Genomic DNA, 16,625 nt, shown 5'->3' with positions numbered 1-16,625 from the left:
CTGACCAATTTGATTGGATACTATGATGTAGTAACAAAGGAACTGGATGCAAGGAATAACTTTGATATCATATACAGTCGGTCCTCGTATAACACGTGTTTGCATTACACGAATTCGATCATACACGATTTATAAATAGGGGAACGTTATCTTATATAACACGAACCGAATTCGCTTATACACGATTCGCCTTTGTGTTTACAAGAAATGGCAGTCGAATGTGGAATCACCCCAACTGAACGCAACACGATAGGAACGAAGAAGATTCTGAAAATGTATTTATGTGTTTTATATCAGTGAAGGGGAAACACATTTCACCATAATAACGTAAAAACCAACACAATTCCAGCTATCGATATAATCGGAAATGCAATTAGATGGAGTTTACTACCAGTTTATAACAGATTCCACTAGCAGAAACGCAACTGGAAATTGTTTTTATTGTTTTATGGTAGTAACCCCCAGAAATGTGCTTTAGTAAAATGTGAGGTGTTAATAGTGTATCTCGGCCTTTACGGTGTTTATTCAGTTGCTACACGCGCGCAGCTTTGTTTCTTTGTATCAAGCGTGCCGCCTCGTTTGTAATTGTGCTTTATTCCCTAAAAATTAGTAAAATACTTAAAAGGTGTGAAAAGGAAGCGTCCTGGTGAAGACACTGCAGATTCAGAGAGAAAAAAAAAAAAAAGCAATATCGATAAACAGAGGCGGACTGGGTCAAAAATTCTTACCCGGGAAAATTTGTAGTGGCCTCATACTACGGTTTATGGCCAAAATCACACCGGCCTCCGGCCCACCATGGTTTCCCCCGTAAGGCTTATGGCCAGTCCGCTTCTGTCGATAGAGAAAAAATATGAAATTGTGAAACGCTTTGAGCAAAATGAAAGACCATGTGATATTGCACGTGCTACAGACCTAAATGAGGCAACGCGGAGAATTACAAAGAATGCAGAGAAAATAAAAACAACTTTCATAGGGGGAACAACTCAAAGTGTAATTAAAATCCATTAGATTAAGACACAAAGAACTGGAAGAGATGGAACGGCTGTCATCTCTTTGGATAGAAAAATCAAACAAAAAGCAAGTTTGCTTACGATAGAAGCAAAAGCATTAGCAATATTTTATTACGACTTACGTATTTTATAATACGTAAGTATTTTATTACCACTATTTTATTTAATATAATAAATTTTTTACGAATAAAATACGTATTTTATCCGTAAAAATACTTTTTTAGTGTTAAAAATACTAAAAATACTTTATTATAATATAATTATTTTTATTACGTATTTTAATTGTTATAAAATACCTAAGTATTTTATAACGATTAAAATTACCCGATTATTTATTGTGTTTGGTAATGTTTTGGTTCCAAATGTGTGTTCAATCTTGGGTGGTCGGCACCTAACCCCACTTTTCCCATAGGGCCTGTTGTTTATATTGCACGATTTTGCATTGCACGAGGGTTTCTAGGAACGCAACTATCGTGCTATACGAGGACAGACTGTATTTGGATCTTAGAAAGGCTTTTGTTACTGTTGCACATGGAAGATGGCTGAACCAATTGGAGCAGTGTGGCAGTGGAGGCAAATTGCTGCTATGGATAAAGGGATGGTTGAGTGGGAGAAGACAGAGAGTGGTAATCAATGGACACTGCTCATCGTGGACTAATGTTATTAGTGGAGTCCCTCAGATTTCAGTGTTGGGTCCATTGTTGTTTTCTGTATTTATAAATGATATTGATGATGGTATATCAAGCTTAGTGTCCAAGTTTGCACCCAATACGAAGGTTGGCAGGGTTGTTAAGGACACTAATGACAGTACACTGCTGTAACAGGATCTAGAAAAGTTGAGCAGATGGGCTGAGAGGTGGCAAATAAAGTTTAACATTGACAAATGTAAAGTACTACATATGGGAAGCAGTAACCCCAGAGTGATGTATCAACTCTGTGGTACTACACTGACAGTGGTAGAGAACAAAGAGGACCTGGGGGTAATTGTGCAGGCAGATATGAAGTTTTCAGAGCAGTGCAGATTGTCTGCAAGACTAGCTCAAGGTGTTTTGTCAATGATATACAGGAATTTTTCTAGCAGGGATAAGGAGGTGATTATCCCCTTGTATAAGGCCACACCTTGGGTACCATATACAGGTCTGGAGGCCTCATTTTAAGAAGGATGTAGAGATCATGGAACGAGTACAGAGAAGGGCAACAAGATTAGTGAATGGAACAAAGGGTTGCTCTTACGAAGAAAGGCTTAAGTTTTGCAAATTACAGTGTCTGGAGACCAGGCACCTGCAAGGTGATCTGATCGAGGTGTATAAAGCCTTGAATGGTTTGAGTATGCTCAATGCTGATGGGATTCAGCACTGAGTCCCAAGTCATTATTCTTCCTCTTGCTCAGAATAATCACCCGAGAGGGAATAAATTCAAATTGAGGAAAGACAGATGTAGGATAGACGTGCAGAAGTTTGCCTTTAGCCAGCGGGTAGTTGGTTGGTGGAATAGACTTCCATCCTTTGTTGTGGAAGTTGATAGCCTAAATAAATTTAAGGCTGAGCTGGACAGGTATTTGGACCGAATGAAGGGGGGAAAAGGGAGCATTTTTTTTGGCTGATGTTGCATAAGCTTGATTTCTTACATCATATGCCTCTACTAATGCTAATGCATTAGCTTTATTATCGATAGAAAATGACGTTGAACAAAGAATTGGCATCAATGAAAGTATTAAAATTTTTGCAGATTTCAAGTCAAGAAAAAAATATTTTTAAAAGTTTCCTTCACTTTTGTTTTAAATAATTTTAATAACCTTAAAATGTACTTATTGTAAGATAAAATTTAATGTAATATGTATCTTATTAATGAAATGTAATATCTTATTCATGAAATGTAAATGATATGTAAAGTTAGGATTTGGTTTTGTTAATAGAGTTGCAGACACCAAGGTTAAATTTTAGATTAATGTATTCTGCATAATTGTAGCCCATCGACTGTTGTATGATAGAGGATTTGTATAAATTAAATTATTGTTGTACATTGCAGGTTAGTAAATGAGTGTTGTTTTTCACTAGCTAGTGTTACAGAATTTTTCATCATCAAATACCAAATGCATTCTGAATGGCAGGGCTGTTCAATGTTGGAAAATATTTCGATTGGTATTTTTTGCTTAATCTTTTTGACAATTTTATTTTGATGTTTTGATTTATATATCCATATAAAATACCGAAATCGAAGTATCGATTGAAGAAGATTCTTCTATAGTTCAGCATGTATGTCCATTCGTTTTACTTGTATAGATATAAATTGCCATCAAAATTCGATGTCTTATTTCAGAAATCGAACAGCCCTTTACAAAGGACTCTGAGGTGATTATAGTTCGGGGTCACCAACCTTATGCAGATTTCTAGGATATGCAAAGGGGCGCCGAAATAATTTTTCTGCCAGGGGTGTGGTAATACCTTAGTCTGGCCCTTGGAGTGACCAGATGGGTGAAATGGGAAGGTTTTTTTTTTTTTTTGGCTGATGCTTTATAAGCTTGCTTTCTTGCATCATATGCCTCAACTAATGCTAATGCTAATAATTACACAAGAAGAAGAGGAAAACAAGCTATGTAATTGGCAAAACAGAAAGGTGCATCTCATGCCACCCTGGGATTGCAAATGGTTAAATTTTTTAAAGATCATGGTAAATCATCCTTTTCTGCTTTTATCACTTGATTGTCAGCAAAAAGTAATGAATCAATGTTTTTCTGAACACTGTGCTTATTTCAGATTTTGACTTTGAAACTTAGAGAAGTACATTTGCAATGATTAAAAATAGTATTCTGCTTTCCTAAACAAATTAACGCTCCTCCACCACTATAAACATAGTAGTATCAAAAAAGCATCATAATCAAAGTTCATTTCCAGGATTTCTATTAAAGATGTCATCATTAGTAGAAAAGCCATGTTTCAAGAAAGACAATAAAATCAAAGTTAGAAGATGATAAAATATACGTGAAACTATTCAACATATTCATCAAACTTCAGCTATTTTGTAGTCAGAAGCATATTAAAAAGGAATTCAATCAATGTAAGACACATTACCTCACTTGTCAAAACTAATTTTTTGATAAGAGATCTTTGTTATCTCACTCCTTGTTATCCCACTTACATAAAGACAAAAGATCAGTGGCGTAGCTACCATGTAGGCAGACAAGGCAATTGCCTCCGGGCCCAGGCTGTTGAGGGGCTAATTCTTTGGCTAATTTTATTTAATTGTTTTCATATTAATTTGTGACCTCCTTAGTTATGTGTTTTTGTGTGGAAAAAAAAATAGGAAAGGTATTTAACAGAAAATCAAGTAAATTCATCTACTGGAAGCCACACTGGAAACGGAAAAAAAATGGTGTAAAACTGATAACACTGCAATGCGCATTTGATCAAAAAAAAAGTTTGCTTTATTGTAATTGTTTTTAGGGAACAATATCGGAACAGTAGTTTCCTTGATCTTCTAACGAAATTTCAAGAAAATATTTCATATTTATATTTATAGCTGCGTTATAAACTTCGAAAACTGGTGTGCAAAAGAAGAAAAAAAATTCATCCGCTATGAATAACGGATTGTTTCTTGAAATGTGTCTTCTTCACAATACTGCAAGATTCTAACAATACAAAGCTAACAGATTGCGACTAACAGCTGTTCAAAAAGTATTGTTAGAAGATATTTGCTTGTTACACTTTGATGTCATCGCAAAGGGAGAAATTCAGTTTTAGTACAAAAGGTGAATAAATCCACAGTTATATGCTGTTCTGAGCTGTAATAAAAAGAAAAACCCCGCTGAAAAATAGATTTTCTCCCCATCACTTCTCTTGTTTTACTGTGGTTTTTGGCAGATTGTGTAATTTCACACAATCAATCCATTGACTGCTAAACACGGTGCTGTTTCTTGTATTCTCTCTCTATTTTGGGATCTCCTCTGACCGGGGTCATCCCTGAGTATAAACAGAAAATTTGTTTGTCGGAATGCTGCCCACCAATGGCACCAATTGTCAACTCTTTTACTGTCCTTCTAATTTACATTGTGTTCAGATGATCCACTTTGCGAAAATTCGAAAGTGTTACATCAATTAGGAGCAAAAACCGTTTCCCCCCAACATAAAGAATTACTTTAGTACTATAAAGCACTACTACTACTAATGATTTTACTGGAAGGATCCACAATAAAACATCTGTACAAAATCAGAATTATTAGTACTTCCGCATCCTAGGATGAACTGACTAATTAGAACTTCAGCATCTGTGATGAAACGTCCTGCACACCGACATTGTTGGCTACAGCAATTACGTAAAGCAACAAAGCAAAACATTGTTGTTAGAAAGTAAAAATGCTAAATACAGTAAACCCCCGCTATTTGCGGGGGTTACGTTTCTGAGAAATGCCGCGAATACCGAAAACGCGAATGCTGAGTTATGGCTCCCATAGTAATAAAGCGGTTCCATTCCAAAGTATGAAATATATAAGAAAAACTATTCTAAAATTTTGTCTATGTATGTATTATATGTACCTTCATAATATGACTATGCACATAGACAGCACATAGTGAAGTGCAAGCATATTGCATCGAAATGAAAATAAGAAACAATTTAATATTAAATGTAATATTTATTAGAAATTTCAAACAAATCTTTCAATCCAGCGCCTTTGTGTGTGTGTGTGTGTGTAGGCGCCTCCGTAGCCAGGTGGGCAGGAGCAGCAGTGCGTAGCACACGCTTCTTGATAGACCGGGGTTCAAGCCAGTCATCACCAAATACGGAGGATGCGGAAAGGCCAGGGAATGACACCACATATCCCGGAGCAATATGGCCTTAGTTGCTAATGCTCCTAAAAAAAAAAAAAAAAAAAACCAACAACAGCGCCTTTGTGCAATAGCTAAAAAACTTATCCCGCCAGTGCTATCACCAGTTTCACTAAAGTGTTGATAAAGGAGTTTTGCCTTTTCACGAATGATGAGTGAACTTAACGGAATTTTATTTTGAGTTCGGTCTTCTATCCACAGATTTAAAGCTTTTTCCATATTTTCTAATTTAACTTCACAATTACAGAGCAAATTTTTGAAGCAATTAGCACGTTTTCACTGACACTTTTTTCTTCCGATTTCTTGATTGATTGTCCCGTTGAATCATTGATTTTATAATGTTTCGCCACTGAGGAGACACTTTCACCATTAGAAATTTTGTCTAATAACTCAATTTTATTCGCTAACATTATCACCTTCTTTAATCTTTCACATTTCCCTTGTTATTCATAGCCATATTTTTGTACGGGTTAGAAAGAACTTGTCCACAATAAAGTCACTTTCTTCCATTAACACACTCGAAAAAAGTCTGTTTTACACCGTAAAATGGTAGATTTTATCACTTTTGCAAACATATCAACTTATAAGCATATAAATTAAAAGCAAATGACGAAACCTTCCATGACAAGCGGATAACACATACTGAACAAGGATTAGCGAGAAACATCCATGCTTGCGATTTTGTCACCCCTCTCCCCCCACCCACTGAGCGCTGTTTTGACCGTGAAAGATAATTTTAGCCACACCCATGTTTTTTTATGGCGGAAAATGTTCACTGTGCTTGAAAATTCACATTTTTTAGGTTTCATTTTATATTAAATCAGTGACCGCGAATAGCGGGGGTTTACTGTATTGTTCCCTGAAACAATTACAGTAAAGCAAAATGGATTTTTTTCTCAAATTCGCACCAGACCAAAATTGGCCTTATTAGAACTTCGGCATCCTAGGATGAAGCTGACTTAGAGCTATAATGCTAATTTTTTTAATTATTTTTATTTTTGTGTTTTTGTATGGGCACCTCCTAGAACAAAAGTTCATCTCTGCTTCATTGCTTAGGGGAAGGACGTAAACAGATACTTGTATTCAGGACAGATGACCAATATGTCATAACCATAAATCGTGTGCAGTAAGTGAAGGACGTAAGTTGGATTGATCAGTGTCAGTTTTGACAGACTCTGTCAAAGTAAGGCCAGTGTGTGTATTGTAAAATAAAAAAAAAAAAAATTTTCGTCCTGCATGGGAGAAAGTGACAGGAAAGAAAAACTGTGTTTGAGCTTATGTGTGTGTTCTGTAGTGTGATGTTGTGTTTTGGCCTTCTGGCTACCTGGAAGCAGTGATCAGTGCCCTCCCTTCTGGGAAACTCGTTCCCCAGGGAGGAAAGAAAAACTTGTATAAGATGAAGAGAGGGAAGGAGAAGCCCCTCTTCTCCAGAGAAGCCCTAATCCAGGATGGATTGCTAGAACAACACAAGCAAAAAAAATAATAATAAAATAAAATAATAATAATAATAAATAAAATAAATGAAAAAAATAAAGAATTAAAACATATAGGGTGAGAGAGGAACTGGCCTGGTCTGGGGACCCGCAGCCTAATGCTAGGATGAAGCTGACTTATTAGACCTTTTAGCATCTGTTGTGAAACTGAATGGAATAAAGAAATAGACATTAGAACTTCCGCATCCACGATGAAACTAACTTATTAGAACTTCAGCATCTCTTATGAAAATTAGAGCTCTGGAGCTTTGACAACCTCCTGGCCGTCTCCCCGCCAAAAGGGTATTTTTATCTCTCTCTCTCTCTCTCTCTCTCTCTCTCTCTCTCTCTCTCTCTCCCCCCCCCCAGGGTCGGACTAGAAAGGGTGAACTCCCTCCCCGAAGGAGTTTTTTTCCCCAAGTGAATGAAAGGAACTGGAAATTTCAGGAAAATGAACCCTGTTTTCCTTCATTCGGCAAACAGCTACTCTGTCAGCACAAGAGAAGTGAAATTACATTTGCAGCTCAGAATGAAATTCAGGCATCCAAACATATGACACTTTATGGTGAATTTTTCCGGCATGTGTGTGATGATGAAAATTCAATTTTTCTCTTGAAATTTTTTGATTGTATCAAATGCATATCAAGGAAATATCGAAGTATTCAGTAACAATTACAATTTTCCAATCCGTCACTACGAGTAATGGATTGTTTTCACAATCTATTACTCGTAGCATATTTTTTTTTTCCATTTGCACACCAGGTGAGATGCATGCGAAGTTCCTTCGACATCAGTTTTCGAAGTTTATAATGCAGCTATGAATACAAATATTTTCTTGAAATTTTTTAAGAAGATCAAACATACATCCGTGAAACTGCTGTCCCAATTTAGTCCTCTAAAAATAATTACAATAAAGCGAACTTTTTTTTTTTTATGAAATGCGCATTGTGGTGATCAGTTTTACAACAGTTTTTTTTTTTTTTTTTCCTTCCATTTGCACTTTGGTTTCCAATAGATTAATTTCCTTGGTTTTTTGTTAGTAGATACAATAGATACTGAAGAAAGGAAATACAACATTTTTGTTTTTCAAAAACAATTTTTTGTAATTCTTTTGTACAACAATTACGAAAAGCAGTAAAAGCAAAATGTTGTGACAGAGCGACAATGCAAAATATTGTTCTCAAATAATGATGCTCAACTTTCAGAAGAAAGTTGCTTACATTTTTATTTTCTCCTTGGATCACTTTGGTAACACATGATGTAAGCTCGAGTGAATTAATAGTTTTTGCTGCAATTTAAAGATAAGAAATCAAAGAATATACTTCTGTTTATGTATATTGAAAGTTTCAATTTTGTAAATTGAGTAGAAATAATAGAAATTATTAGTTTTTTTCAAGGGGCGGGGAACAACTTTCAAGTTAGTGTTAAAAATTAGAGCTTAGGGGAAGGACGTAAACAGATACTTGTATTCAGGACAGATGACCAATATGTCATAACCATAAATCGTGTGCAGTAAGCGAAGGACGTAAGTCGGATTGATCAGTGTCAACAATGGTTAACATAAATATAAACATTAGGACTGTCTGCATCTGTCTCCCGTCTGCACCAATCACAAGCCGTCAAATTTGCACCCTATACCAAGCTACGCTGCATTTTAAACCAAATAGGCTTTAGTGATGCTATTGAATCTTATCTTATATGATTTCAATTATTATTATTCACCCTTTTGAAGCAGTTTTCGAAACACCTCACGCTTAACAGGGTAAGTTATTATTTTTATGCTCAATTGCACCAATGAGACTTAAATAAAAAACTGCACATAAAAATTTTGACTCAACACTCAATAACTCATTTGCCATTTCGTTTCGATACGATATTGTCAATTTAAGGAACACTTAAAATTTAAGTTACATTGGAGCAACCTGCCATTTTAATCAATTTACGCTGAAGTTTCACATACCTACTTAAAAAATCTAATATTCATTTTTTTTCCCTATAATTTAAATATTTAAAGATCACTTGGTCAATGTAATTTGATACACCATGTAGGTATTATTAATATAATTATTAAAATAGTAATTATTTACCCTAGTTTCCCTGTAACACTGTACGTGCATCAAAAATAACAATATCTATTTTATTTATTTGAATTTCCGGTAAGCCCTTCCCCCGGGAGATACTGGGTGATCGTAAAAATTTTACAGTAGTTTTTTTTTTTTTTTTTAAATGGGGGATTGTTAAATCATTTTTATTTATAGAACAAAAATTTAATTATTTTTTTATTAAAGGGGTGTTAAATAATTTTTTGTAGTGGTTTCGTTCTGGGGGGGTTACCGAATTTTCAATAAAATGTTTTATTCTTAGTGTTAAAAATAAAATCATACAGCTGAAACATTTATGGTAAAACATGCATACTTTTACAGTTATCGTTCTTTTTTTACTTTACTCAATAAATTGCAGATGTCTGGCCATGTATATAAATACCTTAGCGGTGCAGAAAAACGAAAAAAAAGTAAGGGAAACCACTGAAAAATTATGCAGAAGGTAAATAATTTTTTCCAACGACAACCGCAAGCCAATCCACGTAATGTACCAGCTGAATTGAGTAAAGATCGCTATGCTTCATTGGATCTGGCAAGTTTTTGTTTTTAGGAGCATTAACAACTAAGGCCATATTGCTCGGGGATATGCGGTGGTCATTCCCTGACCTTTCCGCATCCTCCGTATTTGGTGGCGACGGGCCCGAACCCCGGTCTAATCAAGAAGCGTGTGCTACGCACTGCTGCTCCTTCCCACCTGGCTACGGAGGCGCCCCGGATCTGGCAAGAACAAATGACAATCAAGACCATCAAGTTATGGAAAATGAAGCGGTAAGTCCAGAAACAAACTCGTTTGTTTACGAAGGTTCAAGATCATATCCCTCAGTTATTTCGTAACAGTATCCAATAGACCATGCAAATTTTTCAGAAAATATTTATGATGCAGACAAACGTATGATAATAGCTTCGGGTCCATGCCAACCTAAAGGTCACTTTCCGATTACTGTACAAAATAATAGGTCGAGGTCATTTTCTGAATTTTATTACAGAAAAACAACAAAAGCTGGTCTTAAAGTACAAGTTACATGGCTATGTTATTCTCATAAATCAGATTTTGTGTACTGTGAACCATGTTGGTTATTTGGCGATCGCTCTAATGCAGATTTAAAAAAAATCTTGGATAAATGGCATATCTGACTGGAAAAATTTATCTAATAAAATTAAAAGACACGAAGCTTCCTCTGTTCACATTTCTGCTTGTATAACATACTATCTTTGGCGCGCAAATAAAACAATTGATACTGATTTAGTAACCAGTATAACTAAAGAAAAAAATTTCTGGAGACAAGTTTTGAAATGCATTATTCATGTTACATTAGTATTAAGCAGTTGCAGCATGGCATTCAGAGGTCACCGAGAAAATCTGAATGATAAAAATATAAAAAGTGGAATTTTTTTGTCTATAATTGAGCTTCTATCAAACTATGATCCCACATTAAAGGAATTAATTTCAAAACGTAATTACCGGTCAACATATTTGAGTCCAACTATTCAAAACGAGATTGTCTTTTATCTGAGAAAGTCAAAAATGTTATTACTGATGAAATAAAGTCTGCGCCGTTTTTCTCCGTAATCATGTTCACTACCCAGAATGTCACAAAAATTGATCAGATGAGTCAAATATTTCATTATTTACTGTAAAAACAGAAAATGATATACCATCGGAAATAATTATAAATGAGCGATTTTTGGGATTTTATAGTACAAAAGATCAATCAGCTAGCAAAATTGAAAGTAACATTATCTACTGTATAGAATCCAAAGGGCTAGATTTACAGAACTGCCGAGGTCAAGAATATGATGGTGCCGAAACAATGAGTAGGGCATATAGCATTGTGCAAACAAGAATATTACAAAAAGTTCCAAATGCCTACTATGTTCATTGCACAGCACACAACTTAAACTTAGTAATTAATGATGCTCTGAAAAAAGTAGCTGACGTGTCTTTTATTTTATGACATAATTGAAAATATTTACTCATTTTTTGCAGATAGTATTGTACGATGGAATCTATTGAATCAGAAACAGAATGTAGATGCGAATGATAGCGCTAGTGCTATATCAGCAATTACTCTAAAGAAATTGTGTCCAAAGCGTTGGTCATCAAGATTTGATTGTTTACTAGCTTTGCACTATAGATTTACAGATGTCCTAAAAACGTTAGCAAAAATAATATTAGTGTCTAAAAAAAAAAAAGACAAAATATGCCAGGCAATTGGCTCGCAAAAAAAAATGGAAACGTTAGAATCTGTTTTCCTTTTGGTATTAAATTACAAAATATTGGAATCAATTAATTTAACTTCAAAGTTACTGCAACAAAAAAATCTAGATCTCGGTCAGGCAATGTGTCATTTAGAAACATCTTAAAATTCTATGGTTTTGCTAAGAGATAATTATTATTATTATTATTATTATTATTAGCCACATGGTACAAGGAAGCCTGAGGCTTATGCTGCACCAGCCAAAAAAAAAAAAAAAAAAATTCCCTAGTTACCCTGAGAGAGAGAAGTAGAAAGGAATCACCAAGAAAGAGAAGAATGATGATATCCAGCTCAGGACCCTGGGTTTGCCAAGCCCATACTCACCAGATGTGAGCCCCCGGGGTTAATTATGAAGAAAGTAAAAGTTTTGCGTTATCTTTGGCAAGATCTTGGGGAATAAATTTAAATTTTAGTAAAAAACACAATAGGAAAGTTAAAAAAATGTTTGAAGATTTAGCTCAAGACGAACGGCTTCAAGATTCTGAAAGACGGTTTAAAGTTGATATATACTATGCAACAATAGACATTGTGATACATTAATTAAAATCTAGATTTCTTAATACAAAAAAAAAATATTGTAGATAGTTTTAAAATTTTGCAACCAAAAACACTCATCTTTTAGCTACGAAGCTCTGCAACAAGCTGCTGTAGAATTTCAAAACTGATACAATAAAGATATTTCTGATGACTTTCCACAGCCGCTATTAAATATAAGATCATCTTTAGGACAAGAAATTTCAAAAATTAATTCAATTCGGGACTTGGGCAACCTTATTTTAATTAAAAACACGTCATCTGCATTTGTTACCGACATTATAATGGCATGTTTTATATTCTTGACCTTGCTGGTTACTGTGGTTGGTGCTGAAAGGAGTTTTTCAAAATTAAAATATATATAAGGAACACAATAGGCCAAGATCGACTTAGTGATTTGTCCGTCTTAAGCATAGAAAACAGTGTAGCGAATTCTGTTGATTTCAACGAAATTATGGATATTTTTTCAACTAAAAAGGCTAGGAGACAAAATTTTCATTAAAGTTTAAAATATTTGTTATAAAACTTTTTTGTGTATATAGACTAGATTTAACATATACCGTTGGTTACTTATTACAATGATTTGTTTTAAAATTACTCCAAAAATATTATGTGTGTGTGTATGTGTATTTTTTGACTGCGGTGTTTATTTACGTTTCTGTATATTTTATTATGAATTTTTTTTTTTTTTTTTTTTTTTTGTCATTTATATCTGCATGTAATACATGTCATGTATATATTTATTATTGTTACTGAGGTTTTATGTTCATGCATATTTTAATTCAAATCTTATTATTTATAGATATTATTCATTTAGGCTTGAATTTTTGTTAATGTGAATAAAGATTGCTTTCTACCTAGTTAGCTTTATTTACTTCATAGATATACAGTAAATTTTTTTCACCGATCATCTTGTATATATTTATGTTGATCTTAATCTGTAATCAAAGCTATTGGGTTTTGTTTTACAATAATAAAAAATAGGGTTTGATATAAATTCGATATTTATTTTTTAATACATCATTTATACAGTACCTTCAAAAATGTATTCATTATATTTATTACAGTGTCTACAGAGGCAGAGGAATTATGAAGGTTTAAATTTTTTTTTAATCTTCTTGTGTTTATATTTTTTACTCCTGTTTTTGCAATTCCCATTAATTAAGTAGGGGCCCGAACGTGTTCTTTGCCTCTTGGACCGAAAAAGGGTAGCTACGCCACTGCAAAAGATGTAATGTTTTAACAACAAGAAAATTCTTGAAGAACAGAGAAAACTGAAATTGCAAGAAAAGTTTATAAAACAGGTTTAGAATAATCATTAAAACAACAAGAACAGCTTAAAAAGTATGGCATGGCAAAAATTGTGCCTCTAAACATTGTACATATTAAAAATAAATGAATAGTTTCATTATCCTTAATCAAAATCTGGTATAACTGCTTAAATATAAGCCCTAATTTTGTCATGAAATAAGGAATGGACAAATAAATCTACTTTCAACCATTACATCATCAGAAGAAAATTTTCCTTAAAATTTGCTTCTGAAGACATAATGGTTTTCAATGATATATCTTTTCAAGGACTCAGATGTCTAATAAATGATTCTTATAATATTCTGAAATGGATATATTCAAAACAGATTTGAAAAATTTTAGAATGGGGAAATCTTAAATTGTATGGAATGTATAATTTTTGATATTCACCATCAAAAGAATCTTGGGGAGTGATGAAAATACCAAACTATTAGAACTCAAAGTAACATAGAAATTGGACTATTACATGAACATATTTAGCACCAGAATATAACTACAAAAATAAGAAAAGTAGGTTAGATATTAGTGCATATTAAGTGCATAAAACATGTTTATTTTTCTCATTTAGAATATATTTTGTAATATTTAAGAACAGTCAAAAGCTGAAACATTACAAAAGCCACTGGCCAAAATTCAAATTTTGGAGCAAGACTTGGATTATAAGCAAAATATATATATATATATATATATTCTGTGTTAAATTTAAACCACAAACATTCTGCAATCAATATACACAATATTTTATATCAATTTCTTAAAGCTAAAATGTGCAAAGCACCTCATAAGACCAATGTATCGAAATCATTCATGTACAATGTGAAGGAGATATCACCTGCCAAATCTTCCTAGAAGAATGTCTTTCAATCACCTTCAGATGAATCAACCCAGTAGTTATCTATCATGTAAGAATAAAGAAGAATTGTAGTTGTTCTTCTTGTTTTTTTTAATTTTAATTAATTTAATTTCATATAAATATTTGAGGTGCATGACTTTATGGAGAATTTTATCTAGAAAGAATTTTATATTAATTGGTTCATTTAATATATATTTTAATTTACAGCATAGAAAAATAACTCTCAATTTCCCAAAACTGGAATTTACACTGAGAGAAAATAGCTGCCTTCACTGTTCTCAATACCACAAACATGTAAAACTAGAATTGTTTTTTTTTTTTTTATAGATATCATTTTTTTTTTGGGTAATATGCTAAAATAATTTAAAATCCAAAAGTCTTGCAAAATAATTATAAAAAAATATCGAGAGGGATTAGCATAGAAGCTGCAGACATATAAAGATATAACAGAAATATTAAAAGCATATTTGAAGATATTTATGACCAATTAAAGTTTTTGAAAAGGCAGGGAGAGAGGAAATGCATACCTCCTATACATTAGAATTCCAGTTATCCAAATACCATTTACCTGAAAATTTAATTATAAAAAAAAAAAAAACCCTACAAATTCACAATTACATAAATTACTGCAAATAAAAATTTATATAATATTCAATTTTAGTGATATTTTATTATAATTTATCATGTCACTTTATATAGAAGAGGCAAAAAATCAACCTGGCCTGTTCATTCTCCACCAAACAAAGTTCATAATTTTTTTTATATGCTTTGATCTTTAAATTTTTATTTGCATAGTCTCAACTTTTATAGTCTTATAGTCTCATTTTCACTTTCTGTAAGCAAAGATTTTTCTCTGTACTGTTCAAGAACTCTGTAATAAATTCTCTGGAAATTTTAATGGCAAAGCAAAAAATTGGGGACAAAGCATGAACTGCATGTTAGTTGTAAGTTACTTTCACAATGATCTAGATTGGTGGGTCCCAAACTACTGAGATCTATAGATCCTTTCAAACATCAAAAATGTTTGTGGACCCTTATATATATATATATGATATAACTAAAAATAATAGGATGAAGTGACAAAACTTAACATCTAAAAAAAGAACGAAAAAATTATTAATTTATGAAATCGGATTACGGCTCTGGGGCACTACTAGTTATAGCAGAAATATTAGCATTAGCAAGGGCACATGCTGCAACAAAGCCAGCTTACATAGCAGGGGTAGGCAACTTAATTTGTTATGCAATCTACTTTAATATAACCTTGTGCAATGAAATTTTTGAGATCTACCATCTCAAAAATTTCATTGCACAAGGTTAAAAAAATTAATCAACACATACCAAAAAACGTTTATAAATTTTAAAATTCAGTACAATTCAGAATTCTTATTTTAAATTCATACGTATTTAAAATTTTAATTTATGCGAAGTTTGTGCCTTCATGTCATCTGCCAAACTTTCAAAATCGGGGATATATTGTGATAAGGCCAACTGTAAAGAATCTTCTGTACGCATGTCTGTAAGAGTGGAGCAATTCTTCGTCTTTGTTTGTTTCAAATACGAAAACGCCGATTCACATAGATATGTAGAACCAAAAGAGGAATTTAAAAGTTCACTGCATTTGGATACTTTTCTCGGCAAACATTTTCCCAAAACTCTTTTTCTGATGATACGGCTTTTAGGAAGATATCGTTTTGCAATGTAATAATTTCATTTTCAAGTAATATTTTCTCCATGTGAAAAATCACAGCGATTTTTTCTGCAATTTGTTTTGTATCTAAGTCGACATTAAATGGATAAGAAATATATTGAACAATGTTTGCAATTGTTTTAAAATCACTGAATCTGATTTCAAAATCGTCCACAACATTCTCAATTTCAGAAACATATTTCTCACTATTAAATTCGAAAACAGGATATTTTTGCAAATGATCTTGCATATTTGCAAAATGATCAAATTTTTTTTTCTTTGAGATCCTTAGCCATTGTCAAAAATTGACATTTATATGCAGAAATACTACTAATCATGTCACCCACATTTTTATTTTTCCTCGTAATTCCAAATTCAGATCACTTAATTTACTGGTAAAATCTGCTAAAAGAGCCAGATCACACAACTACTACGTATCTCATACTGCTGATAATCATCTCCCCTTTGATCAACAAATTTTTTTTAATTTCATTCAGCAAATTTCGAAATCTCTGTGGAAACTTACTCCGACTCAGCCACCTCACATCTGTGTGTAATATCAGATCTGGTTC

At 33.2% G+C, this 16,625-nt stretch overlaps 1 protein-coding gene across 1 annotated transcript in view; it reads right to left on the bottom strand.

Moving 5' to 3' along the window:
• Positions 1 to 16,625, bottom strand: part of LOC150075707 (calcineurin-binding protein cabin-1-like) — a 1,104,404-nt gene that overhangs the window by 354,298 nt on the left and 733,481 nt on the right. Inside the window, exon 32 of the mRNA XM_090388624.1 lies at positions 14,343 to 14,405. Coding sequence (XP_090244750.1) covers positions 14,343 to 14,405 — 63 coding nt within the window. The remainder of the gene's footprint in view (positions 1 to 14,342; positions 14,406 to 16,625) is intronic.

The sequence above is a fragment of the Mastigoproctus giganteus genome, chromosome 14, assembly GCF_048544385.1.
Source record: "Mastigoproctus giganteus isolate SK-2022 chromosome 14, ASM4854438v1, whole genome shotgun sequence".
NCBI classification, from domain to species: domain Eukaryota; kingdom Metazoa; phylum Arthropoda; class Arachnida; order Uropygi; family Thelyphonidae; genus Mastigoproctus; species Mastigoproctus giganteus.
The sequence above is the reverse complement of the archived record's forward strand: the minus strand, read 5'-3'. Positions and strand labels throughout refer to the sequence as shown.